The sequence below is a fragment of the Mastacembelus armatus genome, chromosome 9 (assembly GCF_900324485.2).
Source record: "Mastacembelus armatus chromosome 9, fMasArm1.2, whole genome shotgun sequence".
NCBI classification, from domain to species: domain Eukaryota; kingdom Metazoa; phylum Chordata; class Actinopteri; order Synbranchiformes; family Mastacembelidae; genus Mastacembelus; species Mastacembelus armatus.
The window spans coordinates 20022460-20047758 of NC_046641.1; the positions used below are offsets into that span (position 1 = coordinate 20022460).

Here is a 25299-nt window from a genome sequence, read left to right on the forward strand (position 1 = left end):
GTTATGTTAAATGTAATTAATAGATATTTGAAATGTGTCTCCATTGTATACAATTGTGTAAAGAAAATGTCTTGGTCTTGCAACATTATTTACTATCTGCGTGATTGTTTCACTACAAGAATAAGTATTGTAATGTAAGATTATTGTAGAAAGTAAGTCCCTCAAGGCAGTATCTCTCATTTTAGAGATATTTTAGGTCAAACTGAAACTTTGACTGGCACTGGAGGAAGAAAATAGAATGAGAACTATATGATTCAGCACAATGAAGGATACAGTAATATCAGGTAACAGTTCCTGTCTGTGCATATGTGACTTTCAGTGTCTCTCTGTGAGCTTGTGCACACATCACAGGCTGAGTCATAAATAAATGGCTTCTTAATATAATTTTCTAATATTTTCTCAGGGGGTTAATGTTTCAGAAAAACACACTTTGGATGCCCACAAAGTATGAAAGCAGTGTACAACAAGACAATCAGAAAGAACCAGTGCAAAACCCTGCAGTGCAGTGAATAAAAGCCATTGTACTGTCATTCTAGGTCACTGTATACAGGTTAGATGTTGGCAACACACAGTTAAATAGCAAAACTTAAAAGATATGCCTAAGGTTTGTCTTCTCTACCTCAGATTTTTTGTTTTTTAAACCATATCCAATGAAAGTTAATGATCGCTTGAGTTGCAAAGCACTCCATGTGCAGTGTTGTCATATGGAGATTTTAACCACTTTGACTTTTAAACCTGATCACAGGGTTTTGTTAGCGTGAGACCATTCACAATTGGTATGTTTGTATGGTGAAATTATACAGTTGATAACAATGCTTTCAACTGTACAGTGTGGATGCTGTGCATTTTTGTATATGTTTATTATTTGTGAGCTTTTCTATATGTCACTTGTTTATATGTCCCATTGGAACTTCACCAGTCTCCCATAGGTTCACAGTTTTTCTTGTCTTTCTTAAAACAAGAGTCAGGAATCATACAAACATTGAAACGTTTTTATCTGTTGTAATAATTTCACCTTTTCATGATGGCCAGGATTAGATCATTATCTAATGTGCCTTCAGCATAAGAGATTTAGGACATAATACACAGTACTATGCAAAATTGAATTCAAATGTTAACATAAAGATAATATGGGGTTCTGCATTGAAATCAGTTTTCTCATGGTACAGTTCTATTTCTAAATTCACACACACAAAATTCTTTTTTGTGTTTTCACCGGACAGTGGTTCCTCGCTTACCCACAGAGAAGGACTATTAACACAAAGCAGGAATTTCACACTAAAAAGACGCATTAGGAAGGGACTGTTAAATAACCAGCATGAACAGGAGGAATGGTTAGAGCTAGCAAAAACTGCTTCAGTGTTCATGTGAAAAATTTTACTGTGATGAGGTGAAAAAACCAGCATTCCCAGAAGTCACTGCTAATGTCTCAACTTTAAATTGCAGCCTTGGTACCACTGAATGACATCCTTAGTGTCACCTCGATGAGAAACTAGTAAAATCCAAACATAGGTCACTGCCCATTAAGAGTTCCACAGCCACATAAGGTCAGACTTTACAAGCACACATAGTAGAGAGCGGGTGTTTTGTAAACAGGAAAAAAGGGACTACAAAACATCCAGTTTTTCAGAAATAGGACAGAAAACCACCGACTTTCTTTCACAAGAGATAATCTTTCAAACATCTAAGGAAGCAATTAAGCAACTCTGTCTGATTTCATCGTATCATATTATATGTTGTGAATTTGATCAACTGGAAAGGGACAGAATAAAGGGCTTACAGGTGCAGCCAGCACAGGTTCATTTACATCCTCTAGGCCTGATCTGCACTTTGTTTTCATAACGTAGTGAACAGTGCCTACTTGTGGTGACAGGCATACATGAATCCCTGCAGAAGAAAACACTGAAGAGCACTTAGTATTTCACTGCCCTGTTTCACTGCCCTGCTGCTCCATGTTTGTCTTAATCTTTACTGAATGATGTGTCTTTAATTGACAAATCACACTATATCTTATCAATCTCAAAGAATATGGACGTGATCTTTACAAATACTTGATAATAAAAAGTTCTGAGTTCTTTTGAATTTTATTTCATAAAAAGCTCATCTTTCTGTCATTTCTGTTTTAAATTTAGTTTATATTGTAAATCTTTCCAAAGGAACGTTTTTAGTCTTAAAAATGTTTTTGAGCTAGACAACATATACCAGTTGTCATAATTGTAAAATATATATATATATATATATTTTAATTTATAGCCTACAAATCACAGTTATTATTCGAAGTGGTTTAGTTGATCAACAACAACAACAAATCAATCGTAGTTTGTTCCATGTTATAATTAGGTTTCTAGATGAATTAAAATTCTCCACAGCGCATGCGTGAAGACTAAAGTAACCCAGACAATGAACTAGTGGTCCATCTTTATTAGACGATCTTTGATGTAAATTTGCCCTCATTGACAATTTTCCTTTTAAAATCAGTCGAGTAAAAGTCGTCATTAATGTAAGTTTGGTACTACCACAAAGTCTGGTTAATCAAGTTTTATATATTATTTATATATAACATATACTGTCAAGGCTTTAGTTACAAGAGAAGATTTTATTTGTTTAATCTTTAAAAAAGACTAATTCGCCGTCAAGCTAGCCAAGCAAGCTAACGTTGCAGTTAGCTAGTGCTAAAACTCGTAAAAATTTATATTAATATTTAACCTTAGACAAACTTATTTTCAAACATTTGATAAGTTTGTTTGCTACATTAGATAAAAATACTGTTGCAGGTTGTCGTTAAAATAAGAAAATAGGCTTCTTTATGTTATGTACCTAGCTAACAGCTAGCTAGATTTGTTTGCGCTTCAATATATGTAACGTTAACCAGGTCTGAAGACGACAACATTCCTCCTCCCTTTTTCTCTGCCATCAAATATAAAGCTCTCGACTATGTTTCTGAGGTGAGTTTGTGAATTTGATTAGCAAGACGGTTTAAAACACAGTTAAGTAGTTATATGTTGATTTTGGAGCTTTTTTCTTGTCCAGACTACATTGGACCAGGTCTAACCCAAAACTAAACCTGGAATATAAAGTTTTTTACTGTAAAGATTACAGAGGTCTATGTTATGCACCAATGTCTTATGTTGAGTAGAAATTTATAGTTTATACATCTTATAGTTTATGCATCTCCAATTTATTCTGAATTGTGAAACCTTTACTTAATTTATGAGATAAAAATGGGATTTTATTGCATTTTCTCCACATAAACGTCACAAGATGGGGAATAGTTTGATAACCTCTGCATTTATGCTTTAAGGACATGGATATTAGTTAATATGTAGTTTCCAGTAACATTTTAAAAGTCAGTTTTATAATTTTTAGATTTTTGATACAATTGTATTATTGTATTTCTGAAAATAAATATCTGGAGAAAGGCTCTCTACAGAGTTTTCTGCTCATAATTGTAACTTAAAGATTCTCCATTATTGCTGAATTGCTTCACTCTTTGTTTTGCTTCGGGACTTTATTTCAGACCACCACTAGCCTGAAAATAATGATGAACTTGTTGGCACTGCCAGTACCTTATTTTGCTGGTACCAATGATCTGTACCCTCACAGTGGAAAGATACCTGAAATCCCCTACAGGCTACCATGGATCAGAGGTATGCAAGTAGTCATAAAATCACTATGTTGAGTGATATGGGCCCTGATATTGGCCTGTTTGATGTGTCATGATGAGGGTGTAATTGCAACACAATATATTGCCAAGGGTACTTGTGCTCAGTCCTGTGTTCTAGTTGCATCAATTGTTAAAAAAGGAAATATCTGCCTAATAAAATATATGCAACTGATTTTCACTGGCAATTAAAGAATTTATTTACACATTAATTTCTTATGGACTTGTATACAGAACAGGTGGTCGCTACCTGTAAACTCTTTGTCAGTGGTTCTGTGCTTGATGACCTGGGAGTGAAAAAACAAGCAGCTAATTCACTGGAAAGGTAGTCTCATTTTCAATCACATAAAAATTCTCTTTTTTCACTTTTTTAACTCGATATTTTAACTAGATATGTCATGTTTTTAAATATTTATTAAAGTATTTAGTGCTGTAGTTCAAGATGGATTTTAAAAAGTTTTTTTAAAAATTTATTTCAGATTTAGTGTGGCTTTGAGTGAACTGAATGCTGATGGGGAGGTGATACCAAGCTCTAACCCTGACTCACTGAATGATCTAGACCAGGATGAGTATATTCACCTTTTAAAACAGTCACAGATCAATGTACCATGTCAGGAATCCTTTGTCAAGTGGACAATTGACCAGATGAAACCTGCAAATGAGAACAGAGGTAACTTGACACCAGCCTATCAGTTATTTCATCTCAGCATTCTGTTTCGTTCTAACAAGCAACTCATGTATATCTGTTTAAAGATCTCCAGCTGCCTGAAGACCTCATCATTGATTACCTGCCTCAGTTTAGACATTTGCCAACACTAACAGCCAAACTGTCCAGACTGAGGACACTTCGTGTGGCTGACCCTCTTCTGACCTCAACTGGAAATACCATTTGTATGGACACCATATTCAGGTGTGTGCTGTTTATGTGAAGGTCTGTTTGATAATTGTGCAATCAAAGTTCTTGTTTCCTCCTAAAATCTGCCCATTTATGTCAAAAGCTTTATTATGCTATTTACATCATAGTGCGTTAGCTGTATATTAAAACCTGTTGCGTTGCAACTCTGTCAGGCACTGTGCATCATATGAAAAACCTCCTGATGTGCACACCAGCGACAATCAGATGTTTGCAAAAGTTCACGAGGAGTTTGTAAAAGAGTCACTCATGAAGGAAGAGGTGATTAAAAAAGCATGACATATGGTTTTGTTGTATAGATAAATTACTTAATTTCTGATCATTCTTCCTCTGTAGCCTCTACTGTTGCCTGATGTCGTGGACACACTAAAGCTGACCAGAGAAAACTGCAGCAGCTTTTCAAGCATTTGTGCTCATATGAATGTTGCACCTGAACGGCTAAGTGAGCCACTACCAGTCCTGGATGTGCTTTATCAAGGTGAAGACAATAAAAGAATGTTTCCAATCAAATACAAAGGTAGTGGTATAGTATAATATAGAACATAAATGGATATATTTGCATTTCCTTCAGCTTCTCTTCCAGATATATCACAATCAGTGGACATTTCCTGGTATGTTGTACCAGAGTTGGCCAGTGAAGAACACCAGATGAATGCAGGCCTGACAGAGTCAGAGTTGACAGGTAAATGTTAGAGAAAGTGTAACCCATCCATTCTTTTTATGCAAAAGCTGATTATTTTTCAACAGAAATAGAGTACACAATGACATTTCTATCCCTTGGCATTAAAGTTATATATTTTTATAAGGATGTGTGGTGCTTCCAAGTGAAATGGAGCTTGTTGTGAGTCAAACTACCAACAACAGTCTAACCCAGCTCTGTCTGTCAACTTCGGAGCTCCGGAAGGAAGAGCTGTCTCCACTCCACAGAAGGTGAGTGATGACATCCAGTCACACCTCAGTCTCGTTGGTAACACCGAAGTTACCCTGATTAGGTTTATCCTATTTTCATATATTTTACAGTGGCTAAACATACATATGAATATAACATAAAAGAACAAAATCCAGTAGGTCAGAAAGTTTAAATGTCAAACCTCAAATAGCTACAGCTGTAGGAATTAATCCAGTAGTGCTCTTTTGTGACAATTCATACAGTGTCCAGTTTTGAAAAGTGCTTGTGATGTTAATGATTGTCATGTAGGTCTTTGGTGTCAGTGGGAGCTCCAAAAGAAATGGAGATGACGCTTTGGAAAGCAGAGAAGCATCCAGCTTTTGTGGTGGGCTTTCTGTTGGCAGGTAATAAGGTTTAGTTTGGCATGTGAAAGGGCTTACCATCAATTTTATACCTCAAGATGAATTTATTCGCCATTAGTGATGGGTGTATGGTACCAAAGCTTGTCTCACCCTTCGGATGCACAGTCTTTTAATTTATCATCAAAATAAGATCTTCTGAAGAAGATACATTGTTGCTTTTGGCTGGCAGTACATGAATATTTCATGTCAGAGATTTTGTTTTAGGTTTTGTTTTTTGGACTTATTTTTTATGGTTTTGATGATGTGTGCATCTACTGCTGCACCTCTGACAGAGATTTAATAAACATTGGCTTTTATTACGCATAAGATTGAAATTCTGAAAACATTACATTTAAGAACTTATACTACAAATAAATCTACAGAGGATGCTATTAAAATCTACTGTAAATATTTCTCTCACAGAGCCTCAAATGCATGGAGAAGCTGTTGACTTCCAGCCTCTGTCTGAAGCCTTGAAAACCATTAAATCAGATGAACAAAGCTTTTTCAGTGTTGGCAAGGAACTGCAGTCACAGATGAGGATGGGAACCCCACAGCTGTATTTGTGCAGCTACCAGGAGTTGACAGAAAGCATTAGTTCTGAGTTTCTTTCCACCAAGGTTAAGGAGGATGCAGAAGACTTTGAAAAAGTGTCACCTGAATATGTGGAGTGTGGGTATTGTTGTTACGTTTAACGGTGCATGTGGTAGTTACATTTGAGGTTATCACAGCACATCTCGTACCATACACCTTTGTCCTTTTCTTAACCACCTCTGCTTTCAGTTACAGTCATGCCCATCCTGATAAGTCCCACAAAGAAAACTCAGTCACCTGACCCGAGGAAATCTGAAAATGCTATTTCTGATGCTGAAGCTGCTACAGACAACACTGTTTTCCAAAAAGGAACAGCTGCTGATCTCTCTTGGAACACTTTCCTGTTGCACAGTCAGGAAGTCAACCCTGAAATTGTAATAATTCCAAAACCTGCTGCTAATACTGACAACAAATATGAAATTTCAGGTGAGAGGTTTCCAGAAGTTGCAGCCATGTCGTTTGCTTCTAAGAACGTCAGCAGCATGGGCAGAGACGACTTTGACACAAAGCCAAGCAGCCTCACCACTAAGCAGGCTGTGTCCGGCAGACTGAATAGCAGAATTATGAGACGTCCACCAGAGAAGGACCTTGACCCTCTGTCCACCTTTATGATACTGAGATCACAGCAGACAGCTCCAGTTACTGCCGCACTTCAGACAGACAGTGCTCCAGGTACAGACTGTGGTGCTTTTGTGGCCGACACGATGCATTTTTTTTAAAATTTTTTTTTATTTCCTTTTATGTTCTTGGATATTTACTTTTATACATTTTTCTCCTGATAACCTTTTAACCATCTTTTGGTAGGATTAATAGATACATACATTTATATTGCCCCAACGTACTGATTTTTAAATAATCACATATTTTTTTTATTAATGTTCTGCTTTGAACTCCAACATTCCTCAGATAATCTGGTAGGTTTTAATGAATATACACTAAAAGACTTTTTTTATTTTTATATATATATGTAAAACAGAAATATGCACTTCATATCATTACTTAAATTCTTATACAGTATGTAGGTTTGGTTTATTGTTTAAAACTTTGGTGCCATCTGGTGGTCATATGAGGAATATGAACGTTGCATCTGGGGGAACAACATCCATAAACCCCAAGCTACAGAGTGCACCAGTTGTCCTGGGCATGTCTCATTTTTCTACAAACAGATCATATGACATCAGGATAATTTAAACTGTCTAATGACTCATTAATGCTGCACACTTTAATGTCATGTTTTTATCAGCACCAAAGGTGGACCAACAAAAACCATCTGAGCTGCATCCTCCTCCAGAGCAGATGCAAAGACAAGACGGAAGGCCACTGTACATAAGTGGTGCTGTGTCAGGAGCTGCTACCAGAGGGCAGAAAGCAGCTGCTCAGTCAATGGGTCAACTCATCAGTCATCCTGTCCAGCAGGCAAACCCCCGGGAGAGAATAGTAGAGGTCCAGGCTTCAGGTATGACACATTCACAACACATGGGTCTCACACTTTTTCTTATTTATTTGATGATTATTTTTACTGTAATACAATGTACTTATACCACATGCTTTGTTAGATGTTGATACACATTATATCAAGTGATTAAGGAACCATAAATGATATAAAAATATTTAAAGTTAACTCAAGTTAATTTAATGGATTAGAATCAAGCCCTGTAAATTTTATAGATCTTTAAACAATAATTCTTAGGTGCACCTCCCTTCTAGTATTTGATAATAAACTTGCTTAAATAAAATGCAGCACTTCTAATTTGTTGTGTGGTGTGTTTCCTCTATTAAATCATCTTGAACACTTTTCTCACTGACCAGACTGAAATGTAGTAATGTCTGTATTGGACAAAAGAAAGAATGAGATCATTCAGATGGTGTTTTAACTTTGTCTTTTAAACCTCCTGTGCAGACAGCCAGCAGCATGCCTACAGTGAGCTGCTAGCATTCGCTCAGCCTTGTTTGAGCTCTGCCAGGGAGCTAGGGCTCAACTTGCCTGCATGGGGAGACTTCAGCTGCATGGCCCCGGACCAGACTCACTTTCTCCTCAAACAACAGGAGAAGGCTCTCTGTAGAACGTACACAGAGGATGCAGAACTTGTCAGAGGTAAAGATTAAAAAAAAAATGTAACAGTTCATAAACACGTGTATGAATTTGATTCATGGCTTGAACTACATATAGCGTTTTGTAGTTATTAATCTATTAAACCTACATTTGAAAGCTATAATCTCTTGCTCTTGTGAATTAGTGCTATACAAATAAAACTGAATTGAATTGTATTGAAATCTGTTGTGCAGATCAGGAACTACTTTTCAGTCAGGTGGCTCAGATCCATGTGCTGGTGACATGTAAAGAGCTGCTGCTGAAGTGTAACCTCAGTACTGCATTAGGTCAGTTTAAACTACAAATTCTATAAAATTCTATAAACTATAAAATTTCATTTTAGCTTCATGTATGAATCAATCATTCATAATAAGAAACTCCATGATGGCACAGTGTTTACCACATTGTAATATTTTTGGTCTTTTTGTGCACTGTAGAGTACCTCACTAAGGCGGCTGAGGAAAGTGCAGAGCAGGGTCTGGAGCAGCTGGTGAAGAGACTGCAGATCATCCTGTTCCTCAGCCACAAGAATCAGGAGTTTAACCTCAAACTGCAGGAGATGCAGCAGTTGCTGACTGCATGGCTCCTCAGCAGGAAAGAACAGACCAAAATAGACAAAGTAAGTGTTCATGAGAAGAATTTTTTTTTGTTGTTTTTTAACTGTACAAGTTGTCACATATTGCATTTACTAAAGTTTGGAAATGTTAACCTGTTATTTTGCTTTATTTAATCGTAAACACCTGCTGTAGATGCAGTTAATCAAAAATTACACCTTTCCATTTTACTTATATTCAGCTTTGCAGCACCTGTCATGTTTCTGTGTTGAGCTGTGAAATATTTGATGTGGTTCTGTATGTCCTCCTGTAGATTCTTGTCATCATATCAATTGACACCGACAACAGCCGATCGATGATCACCAATAGCTTGAGCCAAGTAACCGGTGAGCATTTCTAAGTCTCAGCCAGAAACATATGATAATGTATGTGTCGTTCACCTCAGTATGTTCATGTTGTTGCAGGTGCAGTTGTAGCTGCAGTTTATCCTGAGGAGAACAAGACCAGACTAAATGGTGCAAGTGTGGTCAGCAGGTATGTATGTAGTGTCTCCATAGAAAATGTTTGCTTTTGCCTTCTTTTTGTATTTACTGAAAGTTTCACAAGTACATTTACACACAAACATGACTTAAGTATATTTCTGAGGTACTTGGACTTTACTTGAGTATTCCATTTTGTGCTACTTTCTGCTTTTACTTCACTACATTTTACTGTACTTTTACTCATTGCTCCATCATGTTTATATAGAAGTTTTAGTTCTTTTTTTTTTTTTTGAAGATTAAAATTTGGTTTCAAAACCGAAAGCTATGATGTAAACCTTTGATAATAAAATTTGAATATATGAAAGCTCCCGCCCGGGTTTTCTGCAAAGTTTCAGATCTGTAGCCTGTGAAAACAGGGTCAGAAATGTGATCTGACACTGCAAAAAAAAAAAAGGATTGAAACACTGAAACAACAGAGTTGGATGTTTGCAAAGCAAAACTTGAAGAGACTGATTTGTAACACTGAAAGGAATGAAGCATTTTTTCAAATAAATTGAGGAGACTGTTATTTGAGTTTTGAAACCAAAATTCACATTCAAAATGTATTTTCAAACATACAAATCCTAGTTTTCAGTGTTGCTGATTCTCAACCTAATCTCACCTCATACAAGATTTCCTGTTGGGCTTAAAACATGTACGTACGTGTCCATGTGTAGAATACATGGAAATAGGTCACAGTTGCTTTAATTGTTCCTGTTCTCCACAGTGGCCCTGTGAGAGGGAGAAGTCCTAAATAATGGTATATTTGAAAGATACTGACCTTATGGCAACAGCTGAAGTTTCATGTGAGCCTCAGCAAAACTTTAAAGCCATCTTCTCAAATACCTATGGGTATAAATATTGTTTTAAGACCAGCTAGAAAAATTCTGAGGCGCTGCTACACTAGTGGTCAAAATTTTGTACCTGATCCAAAAAGGACTTCAGAAAACATACCTGAACCTGACATGCATAAATTAATTTTCCTCCTTCAAGCAAATTTGTTTTCACCATGCTAGAACATTAGTTGTAGTATATGAGAAAGTAGCAAGATTTCATGAAGTAACTTCTAATTATTTAGCTGTGCCAAAGGATATATTTCCAGCTGCTGTAAGGGATAAAATGTGGTTTTCACACTCCCATCCTGTTCCACTAGTGTGTGTGACAGTGTGTGCGTGGTGGTGTATGAGCAACATATAGGCCCTGACTTCCCCTGGACCTGTTTCTCTCTGGTGGTGGAGTACGATCATCCAGGCCAATCTCCCTGGTCCAGAGTCTGCAGAGAAAGGAGCATCAGTCACCTCACATTCAGCACCATCCTCCACAACACCGGTTTACTGCCATCAAATACATATTAACCACACAATGTGCAGTAAGGTCTTATGTACTAATTGTTTTTGTGTTTTTTATTTTTTTCCCCCAAAAGAGGAGAAAGCATTGTGGTGCCTGGAGGACAATGTGCCGTATGTGCTATTTGCAACAGAGGGGCTTCTTAACTCTCCACTGCTGCTGCAGACACTGGAGTCAGGGTAAATCTTTCCATTTATCTTTTCAAGTCTAATTACATCATATTCAGATTGTAAATTTCTTTACTTGATTTCTAATGCAATGCCATGTTTAGATAATATGTACACTGGGTGATAAGACTAAAAACGAATACAATAATACATGAATACATTCATAGTGGACCTATCTTGATAAATTGCATTTAAATAAAATGGTTCAGGTTTGATTCAGACCCCATGGCCAACACAAATTTGCAGCTTTATCTGCACTTTATATAATCTACTGGAGGACCATGCTCTAAATTTAAACAGAGAAATCAAAGTTGTTGAGAGCTAATTTTCTTAGTCTCATATGTTTTAGTGGTTATGCAAGTGCATCACCCTCCACCTGGAATAATTCCACAGAGAATGTGTAAAGAAAAAAATCTCTCAAATAATTTGTAGCATACTGTCATTAAAATGCATTTAGTAAAACATGTGTTTTACTAAATGCTAAATACTAAATGTTCTATGTGTTACAGGTTTAATATAACTGTGCTGGAGAGGAGCCACTGTTCGTCTTTGCAGATGTTTGGAGGGACCAGTCACTACACTGTGATCACTGTCGATGAAAGCACTGCCATCATTATTCAGGTACCAGGGCACTTAAACCCATGAGTAGTGCATGGAAAGGGTGAAAAATCTGTCCCAGAACCAGAAACTCAAAGAAACCTCTCCAAAACTGGGTCATTCTTTATTTACATCAGCGTCACAGAAAACCAGGGGCTTTGTTTATAGCTGTTGTGTAGACACAAAACATGCTTTTTATTTTTATAGCCTTTTATTATAATGTGAATAATATCAGGAGGTGATTTGACAGTAGGACAATATTGACCAGAAGCACATTAAATAGAAACCAGTAGAATTAATTGGAGTATTAAAACATTTCTGTTAATGATACAACCTCAGCACCAGAGTGGTGGTGATAACATGACTGTTTTGTTATACTGATGAATTTCTGCTATGGAAATGGACATTATACTGAATTTACCACATAAGCTATTATATATGCTAATTTTTTTTTTTTGGCTTGGCCTTTTATTTACCTGACCTTTGTGTATGCTGGGCACTGCTAATTATTATTTGAGTATTTGTATGTTGGTCTTAACTTAGTGTCAGTTGATGTGTGTTGTCAGGTGAATTTTATTTATGGGGTTCAGTCATACAGATTGCAAAGTTGCAGTGATGCAGTGTCCCCTGTCCCATACTCTGACTCTTGATGTGGATGACTCCTGAAAAACAAAAAAACATGTTTTTCAGAAAAAGGAGGAATTTCCAGCAGAGCTAGAGAGGAGGGGTCTCTCTTCCAAGACAGACATGTAATAGATGGCTTGTGTACAGAACAGTGAAATCACATGGACCATCAGGAAGGCAAATTCATTTATAGGATGTAAACATGTATAATCGTGTATATGCACCTGGTCTGAGATGGTATCTTCCAGCTTCTGATTGACTGAAGGCAAGTCAATGTAGAGTCCCCACAAAGTATAAAAGTGTGTGTGTCTGTTGGTTTGTGTAGGAGCAGGATGAACTGTGTCAGGACCGAGCCAGTGAGGAACTGGTGATGAGGCTGACAGCTCTCTCTCTTCAGTACAGCCGCTGTTGGCTCATCCTGCACTGCCCAGACATCCAGGGAGGAGGGTTAGTGTCCACGCTCACACTTCTATCTTTGTGAGGACACTCACTGACCTAATGTATTCCCTGGGCCCTTATCCTAACCTCAGCTCTTCCCCTAATTCTAAGCTCAACTCTAAGACCAAGTATTAACTCTCAAACAGGAGTTTGAAAGTGACGACTGGCCAACATGTCTGTACTCCGATAGAATTATGCTCAAAATGGTCCTCACAACTGTAGAAGTACACACATGTTTGTTTTTATTCCTTGTGAGGACTATAAATTAACTTGTACTGTTTTGGAAACTTATAGTGACTATTTGCCTAACATCACCTCAAACCAAGTTGTCTCTTTGAAATTTGGTGATTTACATGGTGTTGACCAGAACTTCATCCCCACAATGTAGGAAAACAAAAATACACAGGTCTTTCTGCAGTTGTGAGGACACTAATTGACACAATGCATTACCTAGCCGCCTACCATAACTTAAACTTAACACCAACCATTACCTTAAAACCAAGTCTTACCCTCAAACAATCCTTTGAATTTGTGAGGACCAACCAAAATGCCCTGTGTGGTATCCAACTAAAATATGTCCACACAACTATAGAAAGACACACCCACTGCTCACAAAGACTCACCATCATTCCTTGCATTCATGTGATGGCAGATTTTCCAGTGAAGCCTTCAGCAACTTGGTGCTGGTTTACTCATCTCTGGTGCTCTTTGGGATGAAGTCTGAGGATCTGGATGTCAAGGTAGAACACAAGTGTGAGTCTTTTTCTGCATTTAACAAGTATCTCTTAGAGCCCCTCGATGAGAGTAGAACCCCATAGTAGTCTTGCCTGAAATCCGGGCCCATTTACATATTCATTATTACATAATTAGCAGCTAAATTGATACTTTTTCTTTAAAAAATTGGTTAATCACTTTATAGTTGCAGATTACTTTTTTCCTAAACTATGAACAAGTCATATGATCTGTTACTTAAGTAAAAGGTGCTATACTAGTGTAGAAATACACATACATATTTCATAAAGTAAATACATGCATTGAAAGTTTAAGTAAAACAAAAGTACAAGCATCAAAATTAACTTACCAGGAGACTTTCAATAAATCTCGATAAATCGTATTCTATAATAATACATAATTTATATATTTTGCATTACTAATCCAAAAATACAAGTAACTACAGACTTAAACAAATGTAGTTGTGTAAAAAAGTGCAATACTGACTTTAAATTGTAGTGCGGCAGAAGTTTCCTACCCTGTCTTTCAGATACTGATAGTGTCAGAGGTGTTGGAAGTAGCGAAGTGGATCAGCCAGATCTGCTTCCACAGTCTGATGTCCAGTGGAAGGGACCCTCTCAGCTACCTGAACAGAGACTGGCTGACTGTGATGCCTTCACAGGTGACCATATATTTACAAATCCAAAGCCCTGCACAGAGAAAAGCCAAGAAAAAAAAAAAAAAAAACACGGTTTTTACTGCCTGGATGCTGAACAACAGCTGTGTTAATTACATAGACTGTTCTTCTATTTGGTTGACATGGGTTTCATTTAGTGTTTCTCATGTAGAATAATTGCATAGTATGTGCCTAAAATGGGGCTTTTACTGTAGAGGTAATATTTTAGAGGCAGTCCAAAATAGACGCATGGAAAAGACAATAATAATAACCAGTGGTTACCTAAAAATACTGCTTTGGTGATATTAGGTGTTGGATGTCTAGTAACTTTCCATAGTTTAATAAGGATAAGACAGAATATATTTGCCCTACACAGTCTTGACTTAATTACTTAAACATTTTACTGTATGCCCCGTCTTTTCTTAAAGCACTGAATACCTACCTATAACTGAGTTTGTGTGCTTACATTTCTTCCCCATTTCCATCCAGGAGGAGAAGTGTCTGTTGCAGTTCCCATGTATTAACCCTCTGGTTAGTCAGCTGATGCTGAGAAGGGCCCTGTCATTCCAGTGGCTCCTGGGGGCCTCTTTGACTGAGCTGAAGCAGCTGCTCCCTGAGGTTCCACATAAAGTCCTCAAGGTGATCCAGGGCACATCACTACACTTAGATATACCAGAATATACTGCATGCTTGAATATCCTAATATTTCTCTTCAGTACATGCTCAATTTAGACTCTGCAATGTCACAGTGGCAAAAGCACAGAAAAGAAAATCCATTTACCTGTTTTAGGGTCCTGGTATTGTGCTGGCTCACTATCATGGCTAACTTGGACATCCAGAACATCACAGGGGGTAGAGCTGCTCCCAACTCCCCAGGACTACACACAGACAGACAAACATTCACACTTACATTCTCACTAATGGGGAAAGTACATTTTCCACATACAGATCATCAGCAGATATTAACCCCTGGGAGAATATCAAAATATATGTATCTTAAAATTTGTAAAAAGAAGTGTAAATCTTTAATTAATTGGTTCACAAAGATATAGAATGCCTCAATCCTTAAACTTTTATTAAAGTACCACATATTTTCTTATGTAGTTCTTAAGTAGTGGAGGTTTATACTGATCCAAACTCTAAAAGTGCTGTAAGAGTCCAGTAACATTGCCTGTGGGGAAAACTGCATGGCACTTCTGAGACCGAGGGTGCCCAAAATATCTCCTTCAACTTAATTCCTTAATTATGAGCGACAAGTCGTGGATATACATGATTTGAGGATGGATGGGAAGTGCCTGAACTATACAATGATCCGTCAGTGTGTCAATCTTATAACAAAACTATTTATTTGCTGTATTTGCTTTTAGCTGTTCAGTGAAACCACCTCCCTGTACGCAGTGAGCACAGACCCCAACCAGCTGAAGTCTCACACACCCATCATTGCGACAAACCAACACACCAGCCCGTGGAGCAGCACTGGTGAATTTGAGCATGTGACCTTCCCCTATTCGAAACCCTCCTTCAACCTACATCCAGAACTGTTCTGTAGCACCAGCAACAACCACTTTCTGTTTGGAGCTGAGAGTGCAGAGAACAGCTTCTGTGGAAAAAACCCAGACTCGACTGCGCAGCACAGAAACACTGAGTTCAGACTTGACCTGAGTGGCTGCTCTCTTGGCAGCCCACATGTTAACCTGCAGAAGTGTTCAAGCAGCCGTGAGCTAAACAGAGAGGACGACAGAGAGGAGCTAACGTTTCGTGGGTGGAGAAGCAGAGCAGCAGTGGTGGGGAAAGTTGTTGAGAGAGTTAATGACGTGTGGCCACTTAATGCTCCAACAAACCAGAATGACTACACCAACTCCCTACATACTGATGACAGTCCTCTCAAACTGGGCTCCACGTTCAGTTACAGCCCTGTCCTGCAGCAGCCACGCAACAGTCAAATGTCCACATACCCTGCAGTCCAGCAAGACCAGTGTCCTGACAGCCATCACATTTCCTTCAGTCTGAGCCATCCTACAGACATCATGCTGTGGGGTCACGGTCAAAGTGGGAACAGCTGCCTCCCAACAGCTTCACCTAGCTATGGTTCCACATTCTGGATAGGACAAGAACACAAGAGGAGTGAAGAGGCTGCAGGCTTGGTCCAAACAGGTGAATGATAGTGGCTAGGCTTTAGGAGAGTGTTGGTTTCTGCCAAGAATGAAATACAACCCTGGCAGCAAATAAAGATTTTTAAAAGGCTTTCTTCCAATGTTATTGCACCTTGTTTACCTCTTATTTCATTAAATTACATTTAAACAGTACTCATGGCATCTGCAAAAGTTTGGTGAGTATCAGCTTCGTACAGTCTACAAATTGTTTCTGTTCTTAAAGTAGCAGTACATTAACATTTGAAGAAAGGCTCATTATTTGTTTTCATTTCACTTAAAGAATCAACTATACAGTTCACCCAGGGGTCCTCAAACATTTACATTTCCATCCACCAGTTTTTCATTAATCACCAAAACACATCAAAGGTAGAGAAAACACACTAAGCGAATTACCTGTAGTGTTTTAATTCAGCAGACAGCGTTTTCTTTGTGTTTTGCAGTGTTGACACCACTGAAGAAGCAGAGGTTGAGCTATGAGAAGGTGCCTGGAAGAAGGGATGGACAGACGAGGCTTAAATTATTTTAGGCATCAATGGATTGTTCCTGTGATCTGTTCGTAAAGACATGAGGAGTATATCCTGAGAGTTCTTTTAAATTCAAGTTTGGGCTTCTGTAATTTTATTCAGATAAAGTTACATTTTGGTTTACCTGCCAGATGTTTCTACTGCAAGTTAAGTTCCCTATTTTTTATATTACATATTTGCATTTTAGACATTCTGTATTCAAAAAGCAACAATTGAATCTTTGCTGTTCTTAAAATTAGCTCTGGTCAGAAAATAAACCAAGAACATATTTTCAACTTAGTAAAATGCAGTAATTGGTGGCAGCAATTAGTCTAAGCCTGATACAAAATGGCAATTTATTTTACTGCAATTTTAAAATATTTTGTTTTAAAAATATTAGTATTAGAGTTAAGTCTATCTTTCACAGCACAAACAACTTGTGACATAAATTAAAATTTAGAATAATTGTTCTTTAAGATGTTTTCATAGATGTAGCTTTTGAAAATACTGAACATTAATAAACAGTCTGTTTACAACTCGTGTTAAGTATTTTTCTAAGTAACAAAGGTTGGTAAATATTGGTAGCAATATTAGTAGCAATTTCTTTTCACAAAATCAGATTAAACAGATTATGTGTACGTTTTGTTTTTGTTTCCCCCAGTCAGAGCATGCTCAGTAGTGAGAAACAAATTTGATCTGTGTTTGGAGAAGTGAGATCGAGGGTCTTTCCCAGCTAAACTGATAACGTCTCATTTTTGCAGCTCCAGTGGTGGGGTTATTTTTTATTTTTTTTCATGAAGTGAAGCAATCCCCTTATCGTCTCTCAGCATGTGGAGAGAGTGCTTATCTTCACGAGCCAGCAGAGTGAAGCTAGCTCCCTCAGGAATGATCCCCAGACAAAGACAACCCCTGGGGACGTGGACTCCAAGCCTCCCTGCCTCTGGACAGCCACATCCTGCACTGGCTAGCCAACATCAAAAACCTGCCAGCTTCTTTTTTATACATGTCTGTCTGGCCTCTGCCTTTTAACAAGCGGTGGACAAAGAGAGAAAATGTTTTGTTTTTTTTATGGCACAGGAACAAAAGCAGCAGGCAGGATGGTTTAAGGAGTCCCTGTATGTATTAAGGCTTGGTAAACAGCAGAGTAATGGAGCAGTAATTGCCTGTGACTGTTACTTCAGCCATGGACTGAATGGGACAGGAGCGATACTGTGGGAATTAACAGGCTGTTTAAACCTCAGCTTTCCTATAGATCTGAATCCTGCCCCAGCTACAGCTGAAAAGGTCACAGCTGTTGTCTCTAATCGCAGGCAGCAGTCACCTGTGTGTGTCCTGTCCTCAGTAAATAAGGGGATAAAACTAATAAGTGCTGTGTTTTTGGACAATATTGACACTTTACATCCAGTTTTTTTTAGCATCTATCAGCAGTATATATAACCTTTAGTAAATGATAACACTATAATATAGTTGTACACTTATAAGAATATATAAGTGTTCAGTTATATGCAGTATTAGTAGCAACTAGATGGATTTAGTATTTTATGACTGAATAAGCAGTTTAACGTTGGATTAGAGCTTTTGTTTTTATTATTTCTGCCAAGCAGTAAAAGGGTTATTGATAATGAAAATAATTAGTTGTAGCCTCATTTGGAATTTGTTTTGATATATGGAAAATGATGCATTTTTAGTCCAAGTTTTTGTTGTTTATCAACCTGTGTATTGTATTGTTTATCAACCTGAGTCTATTAATTCTGCATTGACAGCATGGATTACACATTGTAGAGAGCAAATTTACAGATTGGTCATTTGTAAATATTAATTAGAACAGGACTAAAATTCAACTATGGGCCAACTCACCTGTTTGTATATATACAAACTATAACATTACAGATTGCCTATTGATATTCTTAACTAAGTACTGAACAACTTTAATGACTTCAAAACCAACATCAATGAGAACCTCATGTTGGCTCTGTTAAGAAAATTCTCACCAAAGCTCTATGCTGACTGAATAGACTCAACTGGTTTTGCGAGTCATTTATTCTGTTGGTCAAACTTGTATCAAAATGTTGTGCTTCATTTATCCCAGTAGGGGGTTTCACAGCTTTTCCTGCCAACTCTGCTTTCAGCCCTAACCTACATGATAAATTAAGGCACAAGCGTATTTGTTACCTGGCCTTGTAGCTGTGATGAAAATCAGCGGACTGGTCAAGCTTCCCTACAGTGAGTGTGTCTGCAGACTTGCAGTGGAGGCTGGATGGAGCCAGAGAGCAGTAGTGCTTGGCCTGCAGGTGCAGCCTCTTGGACGTGCAGCAGGGCCCATGAATGGCCGATTCAGAAAACGGCCCCCACCGGGCCTGTTCTCCAAGCCCAGGGCTAATCCCAGCCCCTAATCGGATTATGTAAATTCCTACTCCACACAGGGACTTTTATGGAAGGCTGCGTCTTTGAAACAACACTTGAAGGGTGTAAAAAGAACAGTGACAATTGGTTAAACTAGACTTGTTTTTTTTTATCTGAACGGAGGTTGAAAGTGGGAGGCAGGGGACGGGGGAGAGAGGGGTGGGGAGTGGTTGGAGAGAGGTGAGCCACAACGCTGAGCTCTCCCTGTTTCCTCTGTAATTTATGTGTGGCCCCTTGGAATGGCTCAACAAGATTACCATAGTCATAACAAAACCCATATTGTTCGACTGTCAATCTGGATATGGTATTTTTACCTTTTGTGGCCCAATCAAGCTGAATTCAATAGCAGAGCAGGCAGTGATATCAAGGTCTTTTCCACAGCACCGGCACGGTGGGTTGTCCATGGCTAATGTGAGAGGAACAGAAAGGAACAAGTGTCCACAGCAGTCAGAGAAGGATCAGAGAGATGAACGTCTCAGTTTCATTTCAATGGGAATGTATTTGTCACCTTTAGTGCTAACCTTCAAGGATTAAATGAGCAATGAATCATAAAAGCTGCACAAATAGTCACTTAAAAGGCTGTTGAATCATGAAGCTGCAAAAAAAGACCCAGAATCCCATGAAAAGTTGCACAGAAACACCTAAGAAAATGATTTAAAGTGTTAATCTGTCAACTATATAATCACTGTCACCTCCACTGTAATCATAGATGCAAGGGGGCGTGTGTTTTAACAATCGCTCCTCAGCTGACACCAACCTCTACAGCAGCACACGTCACACAATAGGGTTCACCCTGCTATAAAATGCGGGATGTGAGCATGCAGCAGTCTCCCCCCCTTACTCTCTCCTCTTTCCCATCCCTCTCTCACTCTCCTTCCCTCTCAGCTCATAAAGGATCTCTCAGCGAACATGAGAAGACACAACTGAGTGGAGATTTCGCACCAAACACCTGGACACTGATGATCTGCCGACTCTGCACCTGAGATATCTGCACAATCTATACCCACATACAGGTCAGACATTTGTGGCATATTTTTTTTCCTCTTGAGCTTGCATGTTTCGATCATGGTCAAATAAATAAATAAGCCAGATAACTATATATGTGTATATATATATATATATATATATATATTAGACTTTGCAGAGCAGTGTGTGTTTAACCAGAAAGTATCTTAAACTATTGCATGTAATGCAGCCTACTTGTTTTCAGATGTAAGGACAATTTTAAGTTTAAGAATCTGAAATTACTTATCTAAATAATTTCACTTGAACTGTGAAGGGATGGATTACACAAAAAACTGCAAACACTAATTTCAGATAAATGTCATTGAATAATTTTATATTGCTTTCAATCAATGTGGTAAATATTTATTTTTTTATTTTAAAAACAGAATCTCCTCCTGCCATACTCTATATGAACTCATCAATCATGTCAGCATTAGGGTTGCAACATATTATTTTTATTATTTATTAATTGCTTGATTAATTTCTCAGTCATTTTCAAAATCAAATCAAAAGTAACAAATACTCCTTAGAATTAACCACAGCCCAAGGTGGCATATTTAAATGCCTTGTTTTATGCAGCAAAAAATCCAAAACCCAAAGAAACTCAGTTTACTATGATGTATGACAAAAACTGTATATTCACATTTAAGATGTTTGAAATTCAAAAATGATTTGATTATCAAAATGATTGATTCATTTTCTGTCAATGGACTTATCATTGCAGCTCTACTCGGCACAATGACCAGGAAGGTGTTCACCAACACGAGGGAGCGCTGGCGCCAACACAACGTCAACACTGCATTCGCAGAGCTCCGCAAGCTCATTCCCACCCATCCTCCAGAGAAGAAGCTGAGCAAGAATGAGATCCTGCGACTGGCCATGCGCTACATCAACTTCCTGGTGCAGCTGCTGGAGAACCAGAGTGGTCAGCCAGCCAGCCACTCCCCCACCGCCCTGCTCACCTTTCTCAGAGGAAACATGGAGCAGCTACGGTCCCCTCCACACCCCTGGGCCAGTGACATCGAAGCTCCATCACCTGGATCCAGCTGTGACAGCTCAGAGGCCTGGTAGAAACAGTCTCAAATTAAAAACAACTCCTGAGGGGACTCTGGTCCTTTTCCTGGGTCTACAAACTGACCTGGTTCTTTCTGAAGGCTCCTTTTAATCTCGACCTTTGTCACCTGTGAGTGACTCTTGTTTCAATGCAAAGGAAGAAATATTGTGTCATATTTGTAGACTCTGCTGCCTCCTCACTGATCAGTTTTCAAATACAATTTGCAGGTGAAAATTTATTTGTATTCTGCATGAATGTGTAAAACCTGTACAATATTCCCTTCATGTCTTCGTGTTAATCTTCCTTGTTGCCAGCCCACCTGGAACTCATTTAGCTTTATAATGAGAAGGTGTTTTGCCAATGAGGAAAAAGGAGGGGAGTTTATGATTTCACAAAATATCATCTGAACAGGTAACGTCTCAGTTCTCAAGACTACGGTCATCTCAATGGCACTTTTTTAAAAAAATTCACATGCAGTTTTTTTTTTTTTTTTCTTGAGAAGACCAATTTTGTCCTTTGTTTTTGAAGAAGCACTTCTTGCTGTTTTTATACCAGAATGTTCAGTATTTGTTGGTTTCCGATACTTAGGATTGGGCTGAGGAATTTCTGGCAAAACTGACAATCCTTCCTCGATAATTATTCACTTCACCACACAAATATCTTCTCATTTACAGGTACATATGTCGTCATTTGAGTTTTTGTAAAATACACATGTCATATGGCCAAAGATTATGAATTGATTAAGAGTGTGCTAATTATCTTGATACCTCTTTTGTAAGTTATTTTGGTTTGCTTGTGAATATACAGTATGTTATTTATTTGAACTATTTATTTAATAAATGATTTGTTTATGAAAGTCTTTTCAGTGAAAGGTCATTTAAATCATTGCTCAGGGGACTTGAAAAGTTACACTACTAAATGAGTGAGTGTTAGAAAACTGAATTACTCAGTTGACTTCATACTGTTTACTAAATCTAAGTATATTTGGTGTCAAAACAGCCTAAACAACAGATATTTGAGTCCATTGTTGATTGTGACACAATGTAAAAGAAAACAGACAAAGTGCTTATGGCGGAAAAACATATTTTGTAGCAGAACAGCTTCAAAAACATGAAACGTCTCAGTAGCAGTTTGACTGATGGTATAGTAACTGCAACAACAGTGTGCAAAGACACTTGTGTACAGAGTATATGGGGCACACTGCATTAACAAAAATAATTTCAGACTGTGCACAATGTGGATTTGAAGTTAAGAGCAAAGCTGCTGCCTTTCTGCAGACTGTTTTTGTTTGCACTCACTAAGTCCTGTGACGACCATATGGACACAAAGCTGACCTCTGTTTTCTGTCCTCGGCTGAAAGTGACAGCTTAACTTATGACCCCTGAGGTCAGAGGCCACTCTGGAGTCAAACACTGACCAGTTGACCAAAATCCAGATGCAAATGTTTTGTTAAGGAAAATGAGCCTTTGTTGCTGTACTAACAAAAATTAAAGTGATTTTTTTTTCTGTTAATTGATTAATTGGTTAGGTTATAAAATGCCCATTAAAACAACCCTGAGTCCAATATAACGTCTTGAAATTACTGTTTTTCTGACTGACCAGTCTAAAACAAAGATATTCACTTTACAATAAAAGAAAACAAAGAAAATCTTCACATTAAAGACTCATTACCTGCTCCAGCATTGAATGTTTTTGAATAATAATTGACTTAAACGCTTCACTATCAAAATAGTTGCTGATTAATATTCTGTCAGTTAAGAAACTGATTAATGTGACCCATTTGTTTCACTATCAGCAGTTTGTTTGCGCTTGTATCCTCGCAGACATTTATATGCCTAATCGCCTATTGTGACTGTAGAAAATGTGGCCCATTTTCAAGCAAAAGGCTGTAACTAACTGAGCTGAAGAGTAAACAGCGAGATGGTTCAGCCTGGCTGTTAAACTCTAGCTAATGGTGTGTAAATGGAGCAGAGGGCAGCTGGACACACTGACTGGAGGCCTGTGGGAACTGACAGGTGACTCTTTGTAAACCTGCAAAAATCCTAAAATCATATTGTACTGGGGGTGAATGACACGTGTGTAGAGCAGCAGTTTTTAAGTCCCATGGTTTTGGGAGGTCTTTACCTCTTGTGCATTTCACAGTAAACTGAGCTATTTCATGGCAAACTACGATAACACCAAACTGTAACTACTGTGGTTAATAATTGCTGGACTTGCTGGTAAAAACATGCAATTTCAAAAACTGCTTTTTTCTTTTCACATGGAATGTTTTGGTGTAATCCAGACTCCCTAATGTTCAGTATTCAATCATCATTTGAAACCAGATAGGATGACGTGACAGGTTTTGGAAACAAACTGAAATGCATTTTGTTGATTTACCTTATTTACACCCAGTCACAGCATGAGCATTACTCTGACCTCAACTTTATATGAGGATTATGAAACCCTGCATTGAAAATAATAACAAATCTGTATGCTTCTCATTCCCTCCACCAACTATATCTGCCTGATTGACTATTCTCTCCCAAGTATGTGGGTAATCGTCTATTGAGAGCACATTTCCTTATCAGCGTCTAGCACACTGTCTGAATCCGTTATCACAATGGGCCAGATCAGTGCAGGCAGCCCCTCGCTCTCCCGGCTGAGGCGCCCATGAAAAAGAATTTCTGGAGTTGGGTGCCAACCGATAGGCCCTGAGCTCTTTATCCCCTTAAAGCCAATTCACACTCTGCATGTTTAAATATCTCAGCTCAACCCCTTCCATCCCACTCCCATCGTGCACTCAAACCCCCCCTCCCTCCTTGTCTTTCCTTTGGCTCTCTCTCACTCCTCCGTGGCTGCAAGTCCAAGTGAGGACTGCTGCCTCGGCCGACCTGCAGCTCAGGGATGCAGGTGCAGGGCTGGTTGGAGGCTGAGAGAGGAGGGGAGTCCTCCATTGTTAGGCTGGACAGCACCCTCTCTCCTCTGGAGCACCGTCTGATGGGGAGCCCACTGACAATCACGCATCGTAATCTGATTATGCAAATATCTACTTCAAAAAGCAATACGCTGTAACCCTAACCCTGTGGCGGAAAGAGCAAGGAAGAAGGAAGGAAGGAGAGGAAGCAGCAGGAATGTAGAGAGGGGATGTTAGATGGTTGAATTCCTTAGAAAATAAGACTCGAAGGTAAAAATGCATAGTTAGACAAAGTTAGACTCAAGAACTCTGCATTCCTTCACCATGACATACTGTACCTATTAGTTTCTCTCTAACACCAGGGGAGGTCTGAGGACAGAACAGTATGTACTTGCTCCCTCTGAATGGCCACAGTCCCTCAACAGGCCATTGAATTCAATATTCAAACGCTTATTGTTTTTCCAGACGCTTCTCACTCCAGCATCAAAAAGAATCTACAATGTTAATGAGGGGGCCAGAGTACCCAGAGTTGAGATTTAGCCTAGCTGACCAATAAAATCACAGCGTCAACATCACCGATTCCTAAAGACACGGTCGACAACCACCTCCTCCGAACATTCACACCATTCACACTGACCCCTCTGGCCTGTTTGCAATCAGCTGCTCCATTCTGCATCTACAGCCATGTTAGCAGCTCTGTGAGGCTGGGCCTACACTCAGGTCACGCTCCATCAGAACTGCATACCAAGCTAACCACACACAGGAATACTGGATAGTATTTTCAGGCAGTCTCTCCTGAAATATATTATTGCACTGCTGTATCTACAAGTGCCAGAAAGAGAAATTGTGTCAATGGTAAAAAATAAAGTTTGAGAGAGAAATTCAAACACTGGTCCATCCTGCCCCAGTCAGACTGAGTATGAAAAAAATGGTCAGACAGCCTGCCCCAGTCTGATGTCAGAAATGTCCATACTGACATTATTTGCCAATATCGGCATGCTAAAGTTCACAGACACTTGCTGTGATATGCAGATTTTAATCAACTAATGTTTTTGTCAAAAAGGTTGAGGTCAAAAAAATGTTTTTCAGTTCAACCAAAG

At 38.6% G+C, this 25299-nt stretch overlaps 2 protein-coding genes across 2 annotated transcripts; both read left to right on the forward strand.

Annotated features, from left to right (window-relative positions):
- The first annotated feature begins 249 nt into the window (after nucleotides 1-249).
- On the forward strand, nucleotides 250-16940 carry shoc1 (shortage in chiasmata 1). The gene is made up of 28 exons (XM_026321119.2): nucleotides 250-284; nucleotides 2873-2945; nucleotides 3518-3647; nucleotides 3896-3986; nucleotides 4141-4331; nucleotides 4415-4571; nucleotides 4730-4835; nucleotides 4911-5052; nucleotides 5146-5256; nucleotides 5381-5504; nucleotides 5773-5867; nucleotides 6288-6536; nucleotides 6654-7130; nucleotides 7702-7914; nucleotides 8359-8553; nucleotides 8745-8837; nucleotides 8988-9169; nucleotides 9418-9490; nucleotides 9569-9638; nucleotides 10779-10954; nucleotides 11049-11151; nucleotides 11649-11760; nucleotides 12686-12807; nucleotides 13451-13538; nucleotides 14060-14191; nucleotides 14675-14824; nucleotides 15553-16339; nucleotides 16779-16940. Exons 1-28 carry the CDS (start codon nucleotides 250-252, stop codon nucleotides 16862-16864), a joined length of 4563 nt encoding a protein of 1520 aa, XP_026176904.1. The 3' UTR covers nucleotides 16865-16940.
- A 2452-nt stretch (nucleotides 16941-19392) lies between these two features.
- Nucleotides 19393-21793, forward strand: tal2 (T-cell acute lymphocytic leukemia 2). The gene is made up of 2 exons (XM_026322349.2): nucleotides 19393-20257; nucleotides 20974-21793. Exon 2 carries the CDS (start codon nucleotides 20988-20990, stop codon nucleotides 21318-21320), a length of 333 nt encoding a protein of 110 aa, XP_026178134.1. The 5' UTR covers nucleotides 19393-20257; nucleotides 20974-20987; the 3' UTR covers nucleotides 21321-21793.
- Nucleotides 21794-25299: the final 3506 nt, after the last annotated feature.

Bases quoted from the DNA above. Each gene is read 5' to 3' on its own strand.
- shoc1 (XM_026321119.2), top strand. From the start codon at position 250: ATGATTCAGCACAATGAAGGATACAGTAATATCAG. The intron at 4,572-4,729 runs GTGTGTGCTGTT...CAACTCTGTCAG, and splicing joins TGTATGGACACCATATTCAG to GCACTGTGCATCATATGAAA. The intron at 10,955-11,048 runs GTTTACTGCCAT...TTCCCCCAAAAG, and splicing joins CACCATCCTCCACAACACCG to AGGAGAAAGCATTGTGGTGC.
- tal2 (XM_026322349.2), top strand. From the start codon at position 20,988: ATGACCAGGAAGGTGTTCACCAACACGAGGGAGCGCTGGCGCCAACAC.